The 22,479-nt window shown below is 40.2% G+C and overlaps 1 protein-coding gene across 6 annotated transcripts in view; it reads left to right on the top strand.

Moving 5' to 3' along the window:
- CNTNAP2 (contactin associated protein 2) overlaps nucleotides 1-22,479 on the top strand; it is a 1,014,729-nt gene that overhangs the window by 934,044 nt on the left and 58,206 nt on the right. For 5 of the 6 annotated variants that reach the window (XM_062625371.1, XM_062625372.1, XM_062625373.1 and 2 more), the window contains 4 exons: nucleotides 2,058-2,276; nucleotides 4,771-5,007; nucleotides 15,105-15,350; nucleotides 16,851-16,984. In XM_062625371.1, the coding sequence (XP_062481355.1) occupies nucleotides 2,058-2,276; nucleotides 4,771-5,007; nucleotides 15,105-15,350; nucleotides 16,851-16,984 (836 nt within the window). Of the gene's footprint in view, nucleotides 1-2,057; nucleotides 2,277-4,770; nucleotides 5,008-15,104; nucleotides 15,351-16,850; nucleotides 16,985-18,788; nucleotides 18,925-22,479 lie in introns of those variants that run through there. The other variant, XM_062625375.1, reaches the window with a different exon arrangement.

Here is a 22,479-nt window from a genome sequence, read left to right as displayed (position 1 = left end):
TGAGATTTTTCTGGAATGCTTTTCTTTCCCCAAGTATAAATTGAAATATAAAAATATACTATGAATTTATACAAATGGTACTCATGTCAAAGTGAATAATATTCTCTACTAAGTACATACTTCATTGTAAGTCTTTCAGGCTGTGATACAGATCTCAGTTTAAAGCCATGTGTAAAGTTAGACTATGCAGGAACAGAACTTCTACTGGAAATATCTCTACTGTCAAGCCTCTACTCCTTTCTCTTTTAAAATAAGGGTAAAAAAATTAGAGATGCTTCCATCCAGAAGACCAAAAACTTGCAAAGAACCATTCTTGCAGGGGGTTTCAAAATCCTGAATGGGATTGTACGCAAAGTACCCATGAGCAGTATGAACAGTGTCGTCAGTTGCCTCAGAATAAGGTGAAAAGTCTACTAAGTAGTTCTTATAGAGAGAGACTGCTTTTGGGAAGCAGTTCAAGCCTGACAGTGAAGAGATCTGCAGCAGTTCTTCAAGGCATAAAGTTAAAGGAGAATTACACAATAAATAAACCTGGACACAGCATACAGCAAAAATACTGGTGAGATTTTACTCAAATTCCTAATTGCCCGAGTTTATTGGCAGAACCACTGAAGTTAGAAGACATAATAACATTAAAATGAAACATCTTTATTTCTTTAATGGCAAGCTTTGGCTCTTACAGTTTTCGTCTTATAAAGTGCAAAAGGCCAAACAGACTAAACTCATGGCTTATGAAAGGCCATGCATTCAAGAAATGAAGTAATTTTATTCGTCAGAGAACAAGAGAACACAACAGCAATAAAATATGCTTTTAATTTTTTCTTCTAGAAATAGCCAATCTGCAGAAAAAAAAAGAACAAAGATGTCAACTGTGTAATAAATGTGTTTTGAAAGAACATTCTCTATAAAAAGTTTATTCCTGTCCTTCCAGTTTTCATAACAATGCATTTCATTCCATCAGACATAACCTTGTGAAAATCTATTAGGCAGGAATATTTTCCACTGTTAGTATTGTTAGTAATAATAATAATAATCACAGAGTGGGGCTTCTACCACAGCTTGATAGCCTTGCTGAGTAAGATAATACTGTTTCATTAATTCATTTGAACAAGAAACCACACCTGTACTGGGACATTGAGGTCATAATCGGGCACCTGAGATTTTTCAGAAGAACTGAGAGAGCACAGTGGCTTTTTTATTTTGTATGAAAGAAAACCACATTAGATGGAACTCTTGATTGTCTTCTATCTGGTATCCTCCTTTCTGAATGTTATCGTTGATAATCTGCTTCAGATAAACCCTTCCAGCTGACTTTTAGCTACCATAATAAAATTTACAGCCCCAAATTACACAAACTAAGTCATATATATGTTATTATTCACAACCCCTGTTTAATAATAAGTATCGATTATAGGGTTTGCTGAGGATGACCTGGAGGAATGTCCAGGAGATCCTACTGTACATTTGTAAAACTTCCAAACAGGTTTTGAATCATCCACTATAAATAGAGCACTGTAATGCTTGCTAAGAATCCACTTCTTTTTCAGCCATAAAATCTCACAGAGGTCATTACCACTGCATTATTAGTTCATTGTAAAAATTAATTGCCCGTGGACAGAAACAAAAATGTAGATAACTTCTGCACCACTATGTATCAAAATGCATATTACCCTAAAAAAACCCTATGGAAACTGGAAAGCTGCAGAGATCAAATATTAATGTCATTGTTGATGTTTTCTTCTGAAAGCTGGTGAACGGGTTTTTTCAGTATTATCAAAATTATAGATGGAAATAAAAAATCTTCTTCTGGGATATAATTTATTCTGGTTAAATTTTACAAGTCAAATCGATCTGATTTTCATCATATGCTATGGAAACTTTTCACAACAGCTTCTTTGGAAATACGTTAACTCCTACTCAACTCAGAAATGCTCTTCTAAATCCTGAAAGGTGCCGAGTGGTGCCTATTTCTAGTAAATATGACTCCTTTCTTTTTTGGAAGTATAGGTGAATTTGTGTACAGTGTACGATGGGTTCCTTTTTGCTTGGTGTTTCAGCTGCTACGGAGGTTTCCTTTTCATTTGATGTTGGAAATGGGCCTGTGGAAATCATCGTTAGATCTCCCAACCAGCTCAATGATGATCAGTGGCATCGTGTCAATGCTGAGAGGAACGTCAAGCAAGCCAGCCTGCAAGTAGACCAGTTACCCATGGAGGTCCGGAAAGCACCAACAGAAGGCCACACGCGGCTGGAATTGTACAGCCAGCTCTATGTTGGTAAGATGCAGTGCGGGTAATGGGGCTTTGCTTTCCCATGCTGAACACTCTGTGCCTCCTGTCTTGCCAGCAGCAGTTAGTTTAATGTAGGAAGTTGGCTCCTGAAGCACTTGCATGACAGCATGGGGGAGAAAGAGGAAAAAAAAGACAAGCATATCCATAATTACAGGAATAAGATCAACTAAGAGGAAAATATCTTGTGCTGGCAGCTTGTCGCTTTTGTCTCTCCCCACCTGCTGGTTCTGGCTGAAAGTGCACCTAGCAGGCTGTAGTGCCTAACTCCCTTTTTGTCAAGTGCCTCTCTCTCACACACACTACAGAAGTGAAAAAATTGTGAGTAGGTCTTGCCAGGACTGCATATGCCTGCAGTGCCCATCCTAACCTCAGCAGCACTTTAAGCCTCTTTAGGTTTGATCATTGCCCACACTTTTGTGCTCAGAGATCTCACTGCAGTCCTTTCCTCTAGTCCCATGGGCTGTTTGCCCATTTGATGCAGGAAAGCATCACACAGTGTTACACAAATACATTCCTTGGAACCAAGTTAGTCCAGCTGCTTGTTGGAGCTACTGGTCTCTGCTACGTTTTCGGCAGGCTATTCCAGTAGCACTTGTATTTCTCCGACTGTTAACATCCATGCTGCAAAGTGCAGACATGCCAAGTGCTAGTAGCTAGGATCAGAACTGCGTGAAATGTTGAGCAAAGAAGGTCTTTCCTACCTCTCTAGATACCCGTAAACAGAAGGAGAGGGAAGGGGGAAGGAAAATGACATCTCATTTTTTTTCCCCATGATAATAAAGAGTTCAATGGCAGAAATTGAAATTATATTTAAAGCCTTCACTGCCTTGGTGAACAGCAGAGTGTCACTGCAGACTGTGACTGTGTGTCACCAGGCATGCAGTCAGTATTTACAAGCTCAGATTCTCCTTTACTGCTGACTGTGATCTCAGTAGAAGGCAGTTTCAAAACAAGCTGAAATGTGAAGTTTGTTTAAAAGAGTGGTTAAAAGATGGAGCCTTAACCTTTTGAAAGAAATACCTAGCCTTTTGCTGAAAACAGGAAGAGCTGGGGTTTTCCAGCCTGAGTTCTTGGGGAGCTGTTAGTAATGCTGATTTTTATTTGTAGCTTTGAACTAACTGTGTGTTTTGAAATACCTAGTACCTTTATTGCTGAAAACTGAATGCCCAAATCTGCAACAGATTTTCCTTCTGAATCATATCCATAACTTGGTGATTGGAGCATACATCTCAAAGAACAGATTTATAGCCTTACTCAGAGTCAGATAGAGAATTGATTTGAGTTGGTGGGTCCCAAATGAATACCCTGAACATCGGGGTCTGGAGAGTAATACTGAAAAAGAATTGTTTCAGTGCCTCCTGTTTCACTTGCTGCAGAATAAATATCTATTTGTTGGCCAGCAAGAGAGCTTGAGGGATGATGACTGTATGTCCTGACAACTAGGAGAAAGAAGGGAATTAGATGCATTAGGTTTTCCTTCATTACAGCACTGTATATGAGTTTACATAGATTGGAACCACACCAGAATGCCCTCTGCCCTGTTCACTCAGCGCAGATCAAGCATTGCCTCCTCTCGCTTCACATCGTCCAGTTACTAGCAATTGATCTGAAACAGCCAACATTCCTTGGTTTGTATTTAGTCCTCGTCCCCACTCAGGTATGTGTGCTTTGTGGTGATGAGCACTCAGATCTCCTCAGGTACTCTTAAGCACCTGCGGCACTGCAGTAATCAAAGAGACGAGAGGATGAGGAGCAAGGATGACAGCGACTCACTGTTATTTACTTGATTTTTTTAGGGGGTTGTTGTTTCTAATCCAGCCCCAGATAAGGCTTCCGTAGCTGTAAGTTGTTCAGCAAGTGCTTACAAGAGGGGGGAAAGGAACAGTTCTTATCGACTGCTGAGAAAAGCTATCTTGATGCAGGTTTTCAAATGTAGCTCTTCAGTGTTGCATCCTTCACTCTGTGCTCTGGCAACTAAACAATTTTCCTGATGTTGCTTGGAATTTAACATCTGTGTTTCCTATTGCAGCTGAGTAGAGATATTTATATATTTTCCTTCTTTCCCCATCATGGCTTTGAAAAATTAACACTGCGGAACATACTATGGCATTATGAGCGTCCATCATCACTAATCATATGGAGAGTAAGGCTATACTGTAGCAGTTGAGGCAGGCCCATTTCTGTAACTGTTCCCTCTAAAAATCTTGGAGTTTAAATGAAATGAAGTCTTAACAGTAGAGGCTAGATTCTCTAATGTCTAATCAGTGTAAAGCAAAAGCACGCCTACTATTTATGCTTATTTATGATATGGTATCAACAGCTTAGGTTTCATTGACTTTATAGTCTGTAGGACAAGGCAGTTCTAGCCTTTACAAAGAAGTTACTTACTTCCAGCTGTTGTCACAAGCTTAGCAGTGTATTTCCTGTAAAGCAGTATAACCTGTTCAGTGTTGTCTCACAGTTCTACATTCCCTCTCAGGTGCTGCGGGAGGGCAGCGAGGCTTCCTGGGTTGCATTCGTTCTTTAAGGATGAACGGAGTGACACTGGACCTGGAAGAGAGGGCGAAAGTCACGCCAGGGGTGAAGCCCGGCTGCTCTGGCCACTGCACGAGCTATGGGATGTACTGTGCCAACGGTGGGAAGTGTGTTGAGAAATACAACGGGTACTCCTGTGACTGCTCCAGAACTGCCTATGATGGACCATTTTGCATTAAAGGTAAATGCTTTAGCGCAGGAGGCAGAATATGGGAGAACTATTTGCCTGAGAAAAAACACCATATAATCAGTGCTTCATCTATTAATTAAACAACTAAGTCCTGATAATGCTTAATAGTTCTTACAGACAAGTCAAATTATACACGCAGGATTTAAATGTGATGATTTAAAACCACATTTCTCATTAGTACTAATATATGTTACCTCTTTAAATCAAATAACAACAACATGAATCAGGAATGCCTTTAGTCATAGCAGGTCTGTCTGAATGCGTTCTGTAGTCTTGAGTTGTTGTATAATAGATTCCAGCTTGCAAAATGCCATGGTTAATTCTTTAGAAAAAAAAAATCATGGACTTAAACAAAAGCTATTTAGTCTCGTGCAGAAACATACTTGGAGATACATAGGTGTGAGGTTTGGGTTGAATAGTATATAAACTGTGAAGCTAGCATCTGGATTAAAAGTTTTATCCCTCTATAACCGTTTCAAGTCTTTCAGTAGCTCAGTCTGGGTTAGAGATTGAACTTGCTAGGAAAGGGAAGGTACAGAGCTCTCACATCTATGTCAGTCCTTTGGAAATGCCTGAAGTATGTTCTGAATTTTCAAAACCAGTGATTCTAAAAGACTGATTTGCTATGGACATACGTGCCTACATGAGAAGTGAGGGAAAGATGTCCATTACATATAAAAAAGAAGAGCAGGGATAACGATGTTGAGTTATGTCTGTATGTTTTTTTTCTCACTTTGACCAGTAATGATTGAGACAAATTATTAATGGGAATATAGTTTTCCAAATGTTTGTGCAGTTTGCAGACTTTGTGGCCATTCATTTGCTCCCTTTACATTTCAAGAAGAAAAGAGTTGCTGCCATGCCATATTGAATGAATTCACTTTTTAGTTTTTTTCTGTATTGCTGAAATTCATCACACTGGCTTTTATTCGTGTTTTTCTGTTTCTCTTATGGATAACCCCTGAATTTCTGCCCAAACCAGCTCTAAGCTGAAGTGTCCTGTTTTTTCCTGGGTGTGGCACTAACAGAACAAAAAATACTGGTTTGGAGTAATTGGAGACCTAGCACAGACAAAACCTGTGCTTCACCAATGTGTAAGTACTGTCATAGAAACAGCAGTAATACTTTATTATACTACAGTAGTCTCCTTATCAGCGTCTCAGTCCAGCCAAAGGCCCAGGCCTCTGTCTGTGATGCTTAGGACACAGTAAAACTTGGTGTAAGCTCCTGCTGCTGGGCAGCTCTGGGTCATGCAAAGGTACTCATGCTAGCTTGGGGATCTCTGTACCACACGTGTTGTGCCATTTAAACACGACATCAGATCTCTGCTTTAAATATCAAAACTTATTTCAGGCTAAAAATACCTCAGTATATCCTTAAGGCCCTAGATACGAAATGGAAATTACCGATTTCCTATTTGCTAGTGCTGAAAACTGATGTACTCATCTAGAATATCTGCAAGTATGATTTAGGGTGAGTGACTTCATGGGGCTTCTCTGTAGAAACAACAGAGTGGCACTGGGATAAAGTTAGAGGATAAATTAAACACGGAGTAGATTGGGTTTGAGGCATCCTGTGATCAAAATAATTGTAAAACCTCTGTAACAAACAGTGCTGATAATGAAACTTTAAAACAGTTCATTTTCAGCCCATTAAATTTTACGTTGTAAATTTAACTAGTATTAAGCTTTTTCAATCAAGTAAAGCACTGGAACATGTTACGCATGTTGTCAAACTCCCTAGACATGTGAAAGAAGGGGATCCTACACTTGCTTTCTATAGCTGCTCTTGGAATCTTATACCATGTCCTCTTGATCCATAAGATGAGACTGGATATATTCTCTAGATGCAAAGGCCGAACATAGAGTACTAACAACAGTGAAATAAATACTGGCAAAACAGTAAAACAAAGTGTTACCTAAGTTATTTTTAGTTGATTTTTTTAGTTGATTTGGATGAAAACATCACAATTCTGATATTTCAATTAATTTTTCATTAACACTTCAACACTTTCCCCTCTCTAAAAGAACTGACACATCTGTGAAAATGTTTTTAAAGACCATATTGTCTGTTTTCAACCAATTCCATTCTTCATAGCAAGGACATAGTTGCATACTGCTCTGTCACTTGTGATTTTCTAACTGGCACCACAGTATGCTGTTGGATGCTGTCATGGGGGTGAGTCTAATAGGAGGCAAGCAAGCAGATTTTCCTTTGTTACCTTCACTAGGAATTCACATCAGCTGCTGAGCAATAACAAGGTTAGTGCTTTGCACAACAAACTAGGACTGGGTTTCATTATTTTACTCCTCTGAGCAAATCTTCAGGCCAGGTACCCGTGTTGATTTGATAATCAATAGTGCCTGACTTTTTAAGTCCCCACATCCAAACCAATGTGACATATTACCGTAAAAAAATGCTGTGTAATACCTTTCAGTATCCCGCAGTCTGCTCCTACTGTGGATTTTACTTCGCCACAGGAAGCTTTTCTTATCCAAAAATTTTATTTTGATATTCAGGTTACTTCCTCATGGTAAACTTTTAGGGGTTGGTTACACACCACAAGTGCTAGGAGAAGGAGTGATAGGAAAAATCAAAGGAAAAGCCCCATCATTACCTTAAGGAAATCGCCATACAATGGTTCATAGTGAATAAACATATAATAAAAACAGGCCGTGCATATTGTGGATTCTTTTGCTGATGAAATCCATCCGTAGAGCCTATTGACTGATGACTGATGAGATCCTGCGTTGCCTCCAGCCTTATTATCAGCAGATCAATGTGCTTGATGTGGTAGTGGCCTGGAAATTACACTAGATTTTTATAAGGGAAAAAAAAAAAGTGCAAAAATAGAGTCTGACATCTATTTTACCTTTATTTTTGTTTTGGATTTGGGGCATACGCAATTGACTTCACTTCTTTCAGTGCTCAGAGAAATTGTTCTGAGGAATAGCTGCAGTGTTTCTGCAGTCCTACAGATTGCTTTCTGACCTTTCCCTGTCCTTTGCTTAAGCATAAATCATCTTTTTTTCTCCCTCCCATAGCTGTCCTATCACCGTAAAAGCATTTCTGGGAAAACATTTTTATTTTTCCCCTTTAAAAAAAACAAACTCTTTCCTTCTTTTAAACAAAAAGAGTGAAGGTCAGATGCGGAGATGGCTCTGCAGAGCATGTGGCAGCACTCTAATGTGGGGGATCCCCCAGGGAGAAAGCATTCCTCCTTTGGGTATTGACGTGCTGTGGATCAATGGTAGGAGAAGAAATTGTCCTTTGCCAAGAGAATGTGGCCAAGAAAAAAAGTTAAATAGCTGGTGCTGTGACTCATGTGCCTTCAGGTCTGCTGGAAGGGTAAATTCAAAGCTTCCCAGTTTCTGTGCAGTTACCCAGTTTGCATCAACAAACACCAAAGAGATGAGTGCAGTGTATAAATGTTTTTCTTTCTTTCAAGTCAAGCTCAGATTCACAGTGTGAAATGTTGCAGTCCTTGTGCCAGTGCTCGAACTGAACTCCTTCATGCTTGATTTTAGATTTTCATGAACCCTAAACCCTTACCATTGTCATGGTCCGGTTTCTTTCCTTTCTTGCTCCCTTGCCTGCCTCAAAGAGGAAAACTAGCTTTTTTACTAGGCTGAATGGATGCAAAAAAAGACATACCAGCTCTGGTGCTATAGCACATGGTGAAGCAGCTCTGCACCGTTTCCACAGACTCTTTGATCTTTGATCATCTCCAAATTCTGCCCTGGTTATACCCATTCAATTCTCTTCATTTTGCTGGTTGCAAATACGTTGCATTGCCTTGCTGTAAGTAATGGGGTGGAGGATTGTTCAAGCAATTTAAGGTAACTAACTTCTTAGTTTTCATTGTTCATAATCCCAGTACCTGGAATGTCAAAGGCAACATTCTTTCCCACCCCCCAGAACAATTCTGCTATACACAACATGATTGTGATCTGTTAGCTGAAAGTAATAACAGAAATTTTCCTTGTGTTGGGAATGTTAGGCTCCCAGTCTGTAAGTATGAATGCTGCAGTCACATTTTTCTACCTGTAGATCAAACTCCAGGACTTGGCTCTTAGCCTTCATTGAGTAAATATATATACTCATTAAAAAAAATATATACTCTGTAAAGCTATTCCATTCTGCTGTCCTGTCAATAGTGCCTTATTAAACATGCATGGTTATGCTCTGGTGCTTTGAACATTGCATTCCATTTAAGTTGCAAGAATTTTAAGGCAAAACAACCCTTCTCCATGCTCCTTACGCATCTCAAAGAGATATCAACCTGATTATAAAGAGAGCTTGCCAGCCCACTTACAGCCCATAATACACTACTTATAAATGCAAGGATTTCTTATTCTGTATACGGAAAGGAAGTAAATCAGGGTAATGAGTTAAAAAAAACACTAAGTCCTGGCTCCAAAATGTGATGAACTTTCAGTGTCTTTGTCAGCTAACTACAGGAGGACTCCTCTGGTGTCAGTGCTCCCTGCATGCAGATGTTTTATCAAAGATGAGTAGAGCAGCTTCAGTAGCGTTGCCAGCTGCTGCATGTCTGTGCAAAGGCAACTGAGAGATTTGAGGTTCTCACGCCAGACACCTCTGCAATATTTATATACCTGTGTGCTATTTGTGTAGTATGGGCACCTCACAAGCTGATAAAGTATTTGTCCTTACAATAGCTCTGTGATCTGAGAAGACATTTTTGTTATAGTAATGCAGAAAGTGAATGAGATAATGAGGGAAGCAAGGAACTGCTCACTTTTAGAGTGGATACCTGTGGTATAGGAAGGACTTGAAGCTAGATCTCACCTATCAGAGTTGTCACTCTGAATACTGTGCAATCATCGAAGGGCAGTCTCTGCTATTTCTCAAATGGCTCTTTCAAAGATGCAAGTTTTTCTCTGAGGTTACCTAAAGACCAGCCCCAAAGACACCCTGGCAGGAAATCATGAAACCTGGTCTGTTGTATGTTTGCCATTGTGTTTTTCTTCATCCATCCTGTTTTATTTGATGGGGTTTTTAAACCTTTATGGGTATTTCCATTAGAAAATGAGCTGGGTTTTCATTTAGAATCAGCAGGGAATACACGGTTCCGGTTGCCATTCCCTTATTCCGAGTCAGCTATCCTAGCTATCAGTTCAAATGGCTAGCATAGAAAGGTCTATAATAATTTCACATCCGTACATAATGAACTGCAGCTGTGATTTTCATGACATTTTTAGGCTTTCCTTGGCATGTGCAAGGCAGAATAAAAGGCACCTGGATTACAGGGCCATTGCAAAAGAAGATTCAGAGCTCAGCCTTGCTTAGGTATGCCAGACTGGTTCCCTGCAGAAGCTACCTGTCAGTATTGACTAGGGAGGCTTTAAGGTGTAATGAATCAGATGGCTTCACCCCGTCTTTGGTGGCACTCATCCTGTTCTACTGAAGGTAGTGGGAAACATCACATGGATTTATGATCAGGCCCCATATTTTCACTGGTGCACATTATTTTTCATACCCCTGATTCTGATGCTCATTTGTTCAAGAAAGGTGGGGGTTTATATGCTGAGTACAGATACATTCATATAGGAGGGGCAAACAGTAGGTTTATATTCCACTAATAACAAGCAGTTGCTGCATTTTGGTATTTTACTCCACACATAGACAATTGAAATTTGCATCACAAATTATTACAGTAATGGCATCCAGAATATGAGTCTTTAAAGTGTAGAACAAAACCTTTAAATCCCCACTTCTTGGTTTCACAAACTAAATACTGAGCCTGAAGGTAGGATAAAACAGTGAGTGAGCTAACCAGATGAATTATAGGCATTACTATTTTCAGAGCACTCAAAGTAAATTCTGACCCAGATACACAGCTGTGAGGTTCTGACCCTTTACTGATGCCCTGTGGCCAGGATGTATTTCAGTAAATCTTTGTGACCACAGCCTGGAAATAGCTGTAATTTCTGGTGCTCTCTAGCACTTTTTTAGCCACAAGCCAGCAAGCAAAGCCTTGTTAATCTATATTCAACATTCATAACTGTGAGAAATCAAAAAGGGAAGAGGTTTTGTTCAGCTGTCTGCATTGCCCTAACAGTTCTTTGTACATGCATAGAGTGACTGTCCTTGCAAAGATTTTGAATATGCTGCTTTTCACATCCAGAACTCCATGCAGGGAAAACATGGCATTGAGCACAGGCAAGCAGCATCACAGAGTAATATTTTTAACCTATCAAATCTGAGCAGAGCTGAGGAGGCATTCTAGGCTGCAAGAATGGGACATGCTGTAAGAAGGCATTTCAGTCAGCTTTGTGACACAAAGAGAGGAGAATCTTTTTTTGCTGCAGTGTTCATGTGTCCTTGCCAGGCTTCCTAGTTGTCAGGGTTTTGTCTCTGTAGTCTGCACCAGTGTTCTACACTGTTGTGTTTTACACTGTTGCTGCCCATTAATAAGGTAGCTTTCAAGGCCCAGCCTCAAAAAAGCCAAATACCATCATAGAATGATTTGGGTTGGACTGGACCTTAAAGCTCATCCAGTTCCAACCCCCTGCCATGGGCAGGGACACCTTCCACTAGAGCAGGTTGCTCCAAGCCCCGTCCAACCTGGCCTTGAACACTGCCAGGGATGGGGCAGCCACAGCTTCTCTGGACACCCTGTGCCAGCGCCTCAGCACCCTCACAGGGAAGAATTTCTGCCTAGTATCTAATCTCAGTCTCCCCTCTGTCAGGTTAAAGCCATTTCTATTTGTCCTGTCCCTACAGGCCCCTGTCCAAAGCCCCTCTCCAGGTTTCTTGTAGCCCCTTTAGGCACTGGAAGCTGCTTTAAGGTCTCCCCAGAGCCTTCTCTTCTCCAGGCTGAACAAATCCAGCTCTCTCAGCCTGGCTCCTTAGCAGAGGGGCTCCAGCCCTTGGATCATCTTCTTGGCCTCCACTGGCCTCACTCCAGCAGGTCCATGTCATTCTTATGTTGGGTATGAGACCAGAGAAGTAACAAGCATGACTTTCTCCTTGGTCCCCAGGTAAAAGGTGACACAAGCTAGGTCTAGAGTTGACTTGGAAAACTCTGAGAAGGCCATTGTCAGACAGTAATAGCTGTCCTACAGCAGAAAGTCAAGTCCACCTCTTACAGAGCCATTCTTGAAAAGCTGCTGGTTTTAAATTGGGTGGGGTTGGGGATTGGTTTGGGTTTAGGGTTTTTTTGCTTCTTTTTAATGTGGAGTACTATTTTGCATTTGATTCATGACAATCCCTGTTACCGTTCCTATCCCAACTGCTAGCACAGCACCAGTTCAATTGCCGTAAAGCCTGCTGAGTTCTGTATCTTTTATATACACACCTCCAGACAGAATATCTTGCTGAAGCTGTGCTCAGCCACACGTGTGCCATACTGGCAATGTTTTTCACAGGAGATGAAAAAGTAATGTAGAAAGAAGACAAGTTCTGAGTGTGAGTGAGTGTATGGCTACCAGAATCATAATCACCTGAAGAAGAGAAGAATCAATACTGACATTTCACTGCTGTTAAATCAGCAGCAAAGGAGAATGAGGACTCTGAGGTCTACAACACTGGCCCAGAACTGTTATGAGATTGTGTAATTTTTATAAGAGAAACGGGTTTTTTTATTGCTTATTGCCTTTTTTCTCCAGTCTTTCAATACTCCTGAACCTAGGCAGAATGAGAATGTACAAAAACACAAGTAACTGAGTGGGGAGAGCAGGACTGGGGGGATGACCATAGAATTGCAGCCTTCAAAATAAGTTTGTCAGTTCTGGGTAAGTGTGCGTTTTGTGTGGAAGTTCTGGATCAGTTTCTGCTTCATCCCTTTTCCAGTTGAAGCTGGACAGTTTTGTAGAGTATGTGCAGCTCACACTGGGGATGTGCCTCTTGCTTCATCAAATTGTTTCAGATGATCCTCAGTTCCTGTTCTTGGTTCCTCTGCAACGCAGGCCCAACCTGTATGTACCTGCAGTCTGTCAACAGAGGACAACCTCACTGGATATTGATGTAGAAATAGGCACTGCTTTCTGAAGAAAATGATGTTACTGCCATATTCATTTCCCCAAGGCTTCTGCCTTGAAAGGGCAGTTAGCGGAGGGGCCCTTCATTATGCCTCGTGGCTGTCTCCCAAGAGTCATCTTCTTAGATAGCATTTGAAATATTACAAAAGAGGGTCATGCAGGGAAACCTCCACCACATTTCAGCAGCAGGGTTTGTGCTGCATTTTATTCAGGCAGTTTGAATGGTTTTCTGAATCAAGGGCGTCTGTGAGAGCTTCAGGAAGAAGATCCGCTTGTGACCTCAAAGTAGATAGTTTTTTCACTGATCAGCCCTCAGCATTGCCAAGTCCTCTTATAGCTACATTCATTATAGAGAAAATGATCTTTTAGCATTTTCTAGTGTTTCCTAGTAGTTCAAACAGCCTGCTCCTGTGAGGTGCTGAGCACTTTGCAGCCCTGCTGCAAGGACTTCAGCTTCGTTCAGCAAAGAACGTAATGTGCATCAGCCTCTTTGCTGAACTGGAACTTCAGGGGATTCAATTGTTCCTGTTGAGGGCCTAATACACTCGCACAGCTGAAGTGAGCCTTCCACTTATGCTTCCTGTTAAAAGAGGTGGTGTGCACAAGAGGAGAATTTCAAGGCTCATTACAATAGTTTGTATGCCTGTAATAATGCAGCTATACTGAAAATGATTTTCTCAGCACAAATCAAGTTAAACATACAGGACATCCTTTGCTGTTATGAAACCCCTTTGGACAAAAAAAAAGTCTTAGCATTTCAGAGAGCAGTTTAGGTAAAACTTTCTTTGTAGCAGTGAGCATTTGAAGTAGCAATTCATCACATTTACAGCTCTGGAAAAAAGGGCTGGCTCTGGCCAGCAGCTCTGCTAGCGCCATAACCATGCCATTGGTACAATATCTGCCCAAGGAGCAGGTTGTGTGAGCTAGAAGCAAAGGCTGAAGAAGAATAAATTAGCTGTTGTAGGGATAGTTTTAAGCCAGTCTTGGTAATACGGCTACAGCATGTACTGCTGTAGATCTGTCGGTGCTAATGCTTATTTTCAATGCTGCTGTTAGTGGCAGAAGGCTTCACAGTTTGGGAAGTATTTTCAGGTTAGGGCCCTTCACTTGTAATCCAGGAGTACTTAAGTTGAGTCTACTGCGAAATATAGTTGTTAAAGTGAATTGCCTCTCCCATAACTGTTTCAGCCTGATTTAAGGTTTCTCCTATAAAATGTCAGTTGTAAATCTATCAGAATGATCAAATTATTTATGGCACCTTGGGACCACAACTTGACTCCATGTTTTATATGGCCGCACAGTAACAGTGGCTATGATATTTTGAGATTTGGAGAATTTTAACAGGGTAACAGGGAAACGTAAAGCTTTTGCAGCACTAACTTTAGCAAAATTCTGGAAAGGAGCATCACTAAAATCTATTATAATTTTATCTGTCATCTTGTCTCTGCTCAGCTACTCTGAATGCAGTTCAGGTGTGTCTTGCCTTGTGCCCACTGAATTGAGCTCCCTAGTTTATTTTATCTCCCATAAGGCCATACTGGTTATGCAGTTCCCATGAAGGATTGTGCTAGCAGTGGATAACTTTCTAGCATTGTGTCCAGTCCTATTTCAGATCTTTCAGGTGCTGGAATTGCCATCATTCCTTTGTGAGGACCTTCCAAATGCACTCAGGTTTGCTGGTCAGCATTGCTGGTTTTTGTTCTCCTTGAAAGTGTTTGCTTATTGTGTCTCTTAAATCTCTCTTTCTTGTATCTCATTATTTGGAGCATTATCTACTGCTAGACTTCAATGAAAATAAATCTAACGCATGGTTCTTCTCATCTGTAGTATTGATAGGAGACACCTTCTGTATGACTCAAAGGAAATCTTTGTTCTGTGAATCCAGGTACTCACCAGTAAAGTGGAGATTGTCCTTTTCATTCCTACTAGGAAATAGTGAGGCTCTGGACCTAATTATTGGTGAAGCGCTTAATGCAGCAGTAGAACGTGCACAGATTAGTGCCAGTCAAGTCAGTAGTAATGTGTTTAATCCAAAAGGTGGCAGCATGTTGAATTTCTCTTTATTTTTTCCTTCTTACGTTCAAGATGTTGGAGCATTTTTTGAAGAGGGAATGTGGCTTCGTTACAACTTCCACTCCCCAGGGACTAGCATGAAGGATTTAGTGAGCCGAACACTTTTGAGTTCTCCAGATACCGAGACCACAGAGCCTGACCTGAACTTGAATAAAGAAGAGCTCAGCTTCAGCTTCAGTACCACCAAGTCCCCTTGTGTTTTATTGTACATCAGCTCCTACACCCAGGACTTCATGGCTGTGCTTGTCAAGCCGTCTGGTAAGCAGCCTCTCTGGGCTCTCCCCATTGAAGGCACAATTGATAATAACACCAGGTTGACATTAAACTGAAGATCTGAACTAATGAGAAAGTCTTTTCAGCTTTGTCATGTAAAAATAAAGTACACAGGACCTTAACCTCTGTTTTTTGTACTGATGTAGTGGGTTTCATTAGTCAACCCTTCCTCTCAAAGCAAAATGGGGAAAACAAGCAAACACAGAAAACAAACCCACAAAAAACTGAAACCAAACCCCCACCCATAAAAAGCCTACTAAAACAGTCCGATCTGTGCCATGAACTAACATTATGGAGGGAACAAATAGGCATCCACATGTGGGTATCTGAATCACTGAACTCATGGCAGTAGTCAGTGGAAAGTGCAGTGCACTGTTCCTTCTGAATATCTGGATACCCACTGAGGTGGCTAAAATATGGATGTAGGATAATATGTAAGGTGCTGAAACATTTTGGTGATGGTTGAAGGTTGGATATGGGTCATTTGCTGTTACAGTATTAAAGCTGTATATAAACTGAATATACTTTGATTCCAAATAGTGCGTTAGTGCCCAGCGAAAATCGTAATTAGGATGATTTTGTTACCATTATCTTTTATGGGAGAAGTTAATATGAGTATTGCACATGCCGCTCATTTTTTTCCCTTCATGGGGAAGAAAGAAGGTGCCCGAGAGAAATCCCACGTCAAACATCTAAACTGTAGGTAGCAAAGGCTGGAGCTGCTCTTCTGGGACAGAGTATTTCTGGGTTTGATGAATAATGGGTCTGCATTTCCCTTTGCAAACATTCTTCTTTCTTTTTAATCAAATATTAAAATCACTTAAGAAGAGCGGACACTTCAATTTTGTTTGGGAAAGAAAAATCTGTCTGTTAAAATGTCATGAATATCAATTAACCACTTTCAGCTATACTTTTCTAACACTGTAACCTCAGGTTTTCATTTCACCATATATTGTTAAATTTCCATAAAAGTCCAGACGGTCACCTGTCAACAACAATTAAATGAGAAAGCAGGAAAGTCCCTTGTGTAGATTATGTGTCAGTGTTGATTTGTTGTAATTCTGCCTTTATTCAGAGCATATCAATGGTTTATTCTTTCATGCTTTGTCTAACTTCAAAGAATTTTATTGCAGCAAGGATAGTAATCTCAACAATAAAGCGGTACTTGATGCGTTCAAATTTGTACCAGTTGTCCATATTGTTCAAGGCACAGCTCTGATTTGTTTGGTTTGCAGTCTGGAGTGTTTGCAAACACTAGTTTTGAATGCTGGTCATTGGCACTCTTCTGGGTTATAAACTAGAAGCAGTTTCCAGCCCAGTAGCTTTATAATCTTAAACAGTAGCTCCTCTCTTACTGCAGAGACCATCTCTTATAGCAGTTTAAGTGTAGAACGCTAACAGTTGTATGTGAAAACAAAGAGAGGAAAATAGCTGGTGAATAAAGATCAAAATACCTGAGGGTGCCTTTCACATTTCTTTCACTAGGGAATCTGCAAATTCGATACAGCCTTGGAGGCACCAAAGAGCCATATAACATTGATGTCGACCACAGAAACATGGCTAATGGACAGCCCCATACTGTTAACATCACACGAAATGGACGGGACATAGTACTGCAGGTAAGTAGTAGATTGTTTGGTTCCATTACCTGTAGCTTGTAACATTTTGTATCTTGGTGGTCTCCGTTCCTCTGAAGACATCAGTGCAATTTAGGAAATAAAAGGTACGGTAGGTGGGATTCTGCTTGCAGATCACACTCCTAGGAGTTAACAGGAGCTATTCTCTCCCTCTGTTGCGACAAGTTACGTTGTTCTGAAATCCTCATTCTAGCGTGATGACAGCTGGGCTAATGTAGGTGTCAGCATAGATGCTTGAGGGCATCAGAGTCATCTGGGCTGATGGATAACATAGGACTGAAGATAAACCTGCAAATTTAAATTTACCCTGCAGTCCAGTGAAATCAGAAGAGCTGTTCTGCAAAAATGAGCTGATGCTCCTGTGTCAGGAGTCTGAGACAGAGTAGTATAGAAGGCACATAGCTCTGGCTTATTTAGGTTTTGGTGCAGCACAGGCAGGAACTTCATCTCTCCATATATCAGTTTACAAACCTTTGAGATAGCATAATACTATTTAAATAACTGAGGGGAATGCTGCAAAAAGCAGTCAATGTTCCCAGGCAGCTTTTTCATTGTGGTCATTACAGCACTATTTTCATTCCCTGGTTGTCACATCTGAAAACACGGAGATTGCAGCAGGGAATGAAAACAGTTTTGTTGGCAGGAGGGTCTGGTGGATGGGATAGATTAATGTGGATTTGACAGTTCATAAGAAGCAAACCAAAGCCAAGAACAAATGAAAAACAAAAAGGGGAAGTCTCCTCAGAAACCAAGCCAAAAGGTGAAGGATGGCAACTGTCATGGTATTATCTACCTAAAGATTAAAATAGATCCCTGACAGTTATTGCTTGAACCTATCAAAAGGAAACCTTTTCAGTGCATTACAGTGTTATCTGACTAAGGCTTTTGGTACTCAGTATAACACTGAATGCACTGAAATAATTGTCATAAAATAACTTGCAAAAGTCCAGATAATCTAAAAAATATTCAGGTGATACATCCAAACACTTTCCAGGCCTTTGGAGGTTCTGAGGGGTATCAGTTGATATATGCATGTTTTTTCCACGCTGTTGCATTTGGATTTATTTCTCTTACTGCTGTTAGGTTAGGTACAGTTAGGTTCCCTTCTGCTGTTGAATGATTCTGTGTTGTGGAGGTATGGCATATGGCAGCTGTAAAAGTAAAGAAATGATTTTCTGAAGGGATCAGGTGAGATACCTTGCCCGGTTGGAATATGTGGACACAGTTAAGAATGCCAGGCTTGCATCATCTTACCTACTTTTGGGGCCTAACCCTTTTTTTTCCCCACTGTTTTGTGAGACCACTGCATATCTATGGCTCTGAAGAGACAGAAACATTTTTGTTAGTATTGCTCTGCAGGGGTAAAAATTCCTTAATCTCGTCAGTGTGCTTAAAACACAGCAGGTTTTGTAATCAGAACGCTGATACAATTGGGGCTTATTACATGAGACAATCTGCCTGATGCACATGCAAGGATAGGGAAAGGAGGGACCCATACAAAGCAAATGCAGAAATCCTACCCCTACTGTATCCTGAAACAGAAGGTTTCTATCAAGTTTTGTTTGTCCTCCACAAGGAAGTTGATTTTGTTGCCTATCTGGTTATGTTCTGTAAATGAAAGAACTGTTATGACCAGAAATGGATCTGTTAAGTAGGTTGCTCACTTGAAAATGAGTCCTGTTTTCAAATATGAACTCTTCATAGTGTCTGAAAATACAGAAGATATAAATGCAGTTTTTCTCAGCATCCAGAGGACACTTTATAAAGAATGAGTTTTCTCTTACAGATCAGAGCAATGAACATTTGAGTAGACTTTTATTTCCTGTTAAATCCTTCTCCAGCCTGATGAGCAGCTGGTTTGCTTGCTTTTAAAGAAGACAGCTTGCTTGCCAGGTGCTGTTGCTCACACTTCCACATCTCTACATGGCATAAAAGTGTCACTAGAAGGATTTATTTCTCATCAAAGCTTCAATTCAAGAGCACTCAGTATTTTTGAGATCTTAACAGCATGTTCATACTTAGAATACCTGTCTTTCTAACTTACTGTAATAACCCTGTGGTACCAGAGAGATTTACAAAATCTGCAGCCAGGCAATAAATTGCTGCCATATGAACTATGTGAACTGGTTTTATCATGATTTTCAGGAGTTTCACTTATGTATAAATACAGTAAAGGACTCATTAGTGAACTCTGTGAGACCTCACCCCGTGCTAGCAGCACTGATTTCTTACATAAAATCAGAATTACTGTCCCATCAACAAGAATTTGCGGTGAGTTTTGAAATAACCCTATGCACAATATTGAATACCCATAAGGTAACAAACAAGCGCAAGAACAAATATTTATTGTGAATTGTTTTCATTAGAATGACATCCCTATTCCTACCATACCAAGACAGTCAAGACTAAAGGTAGTAGCAAAGACTCTGTCAAAAGACTTCTGTATTTCAGTTTTCTGCATTCACTGACATTATTTGACAAATCAATAATGACTTCTGCATTAAGTAACAAGCTCCCATTAGTGATGCCAGTGGTTTCTCAATGTTAAGATTAAGGATATAAGTTGATTTAGGTGTCAGGAAAACAAAATAACAAATTCAGGGGCCAAGATCTGCTCATTTTCTGTAATTTCCATCAGGTGGGTAAAATAAACAATTAATAATTCCTATCTCTTGCCTCTAGTAAAATACCAGATACTAGTAACTATGGCACACCTCCAAGGCTGCATTAGTTCACCTGCGGCAAGAAAAAGCCTAGACCGGCAGATGAGGAATGTATTATCCCGGAAAATGACATTTCAGGAGCTGAGCTTTAGGTCATAAGGGGCAATTTTTACTTTGTTTGACTTCACTAAAAGGTTTCATGCTTCAGCAGCGTGTTTTCCATATCATAAAAACCAGATCACTCTTTAGCAAGTGTTCATGGGTGATTAGCACTGTTCACACACTAGTGAAGTCTTTTAAGAAAGCCAAGGACAAAGACTCCCTAGCAGGGGTTCTGATCCAAAGCAATGAAATCAATGAAGGGTCTTCCATTGACTCCAGCAGGCTTTAAATAGTACTGTAAAGAACAGCAGTAGTTGTATCCTAGTGCAAGACTCCTATCTCCTACTTCTGTGCATGTTCCCAGAGTAAAATAAGGGCTGAATCTGGACCAGAGGCATTTCTGTGGTATTGCACAAAGCTGTATCAGCACTTTACAAAGAGAAAGAAACAAACCATATGATGCCCTTTAATCTTCAGTGAAACGAAGCTGGTAGTCAACAGACTTGGACTGGGCCTCTCAGCTTCTGTACTAAGATCTTGTACATTCTCAATGGATCTCCAGTTCTTCACACCTCCTTTAATGCCATTTCTAGGAAAGGGCTATGAGATGCGGCTTCTAATGCCTTCTTTGCTCCTGAAAAGGATTAGACCTGAGCAACTGCTTCAGAATTCCAGTGGCCCAGACCCATCCATATACTTTCAGGACAACTGTGTGCAGCCGGTGCACATCAGATCAGATGACTGTATGGAAGGATAGCTGACAGTTCTTTCTTTCAGGCTTGAACAGTAGGGAGAACTGTGGTAGAGAGGCAATACACAATCCCATGTATTAACAATAGCAATTCCTGTCTCCATTCAAAGTGAACTTAATTATGAGGCTTAATGGAAAACCTGGCCTGAGCTCAGCTGTTGATACCGTTGAAAATAATCCAGAAAATGTATTTGTACAGATGTCCATTTTGCAGCTTCACCAGAGGCAAACAGTAAAAACACCCATCTTCTACAGAAAATAATCAGTGAAACATTTGACCCTTACCCGTATGAAGCCAAGAAGAAACAGAATTTTTCTCTTATTTTCATTTTGAACTCTACTACTTGAAAAGAGATCACATTTGCAAACCCCTAGGTGCATAAAAAATGTAAATCATACAAAGTTAATTCAGAACGGATCTGAAGTGCAAAATAAAACGGTAAACATAATAGCAGTAAAAGAAAATGGGTGAGGTTAAGCAAAGCAGTCTGCATGTAATCCCAAACTTAAATGCAGTGAATATAGCCACAATTTGTATAATTGCAGATTAAATTTGCGTCTCATTAGAGGGAGTGGCAACTTTCTCATGGATTCAGTGAGGCTGTGATTCCACCTCCTATCATTATTTTTGCTGTAAAATCATACCTAACTGTCATTTTTCATGTACTTTGAAGCGTCGACGGAATGTGATTGCTCTGTTTGAGCTCTTGCTAAACAGAGACCATAAAATTTCACCAAATGATTTTCAGCAGCTAACCCCAAAAGTAATGATAGCAGTGTAACACATTTTCTTGAAAGACATTTTATCTAGCTTTAAAGACTTCAGATGATAGAAAAGTTACCCTTTCCTTTGGCCATCTCTTCCAGTGGTTAAGTGCCATTCCTATGGAGAATTTGCACCTAATTTAGTTTGAATTCTGCCGACTTCAGCATTTAACTTGGGGATCTTTGTGGCTATTCCTGATAGATGAAAGAGTTTTTTGGTGTCAGGTGTCATTCCCCTTCACACTTTCTGGGAGATGCTGATTAAAACATCTTTCATCTTGTCTATAAGAGGCTAAATAAGTTGAACTATTTTAGTTTACCATCAGAAGTCTGCCATTTTTGAGCCATAAAACAGTTTTAGAACTCTTCTCTGAAAACTCTCCCATTAAGTCACATTTTGAAAACCTTTACCTTATGATACAGAAATACCTTACTTATTTATTATTTGCTTCATTTTCTGGGCAAACATGCTGCCACAGCATCCTTTGTACACTGCTGTATATTGTCTAGACTCCTGATTCATTTAAACTTGAGAAGAAACTTCTTCTCAGTGAGGGTGATGGAACACTGGAACAGGCTGCCCAGGGAGGTTGTGGAGTCTCCTTCCCTGGAGACATTCAAAACCCACCTGGACTAGACTCCTGATTCATTTGAAGACTGATTTAACTAGCATTGCACTGACTGGTAGGGAATGGGGAGATACTGTTCATGATTTGAAAGAAAAGAACCAGACATTATTTATAGCAGCTGCCATGAGTAAAACGTATTTTAAATATCCGGGACTTTAACCCCAGGTAAACATGTAAACCATAGTTAATACCACTGTGGCTGTAGCCCTCTGCTTTTTTGCTAATAATCAGGTAATTCTATTATATTAAAAGCATATTTAATGAATTTCCAAGCAGGTTTTGCTTAACAAAAATTAATCACTTGTTCTATTAATAGTAAAAGCCTTCCTGCTGAAATAAAACATTTAAAATCCCTGGAGATAAGTCATTTCCACTATATTGCCATTCTGCAATGGCAGCGTATTACTCAGAAAGCTAGTGCAACAGAAAGGCAAACTCATACCATTTGCTAGAGCAGAACCATACATTACATCTGCATGTTTAATGCATTAGCACTCAGTTTACCCACAGCTGCTAAGCTCTTTTCTCAATCAGAAGTCACACGAAAATGGTTTTTGCTCAGATTTG

The sequence above is a fragment of the Pezoporus occidentalis genome, unplaced genomic scaffold (genome assembly GCF_034315485.1).
Source record: "Pezoporus occidentalis ecotype Australia unplaced genomic scaffold, CSIRO_AGI_Poc_V1 ctg28, whole genome shotgun sequence".
NCBI classification, from domain to species: domain Eukaryota; kingdom Metazoa; phylum Chordata; class Aves; order Psittaciformes; family Psittacidae; genus Pezoporus; species Pezoporus occidentalis.
This window is presented reverse-complemented; position numbering and strand designations above follow the sequence as displayed.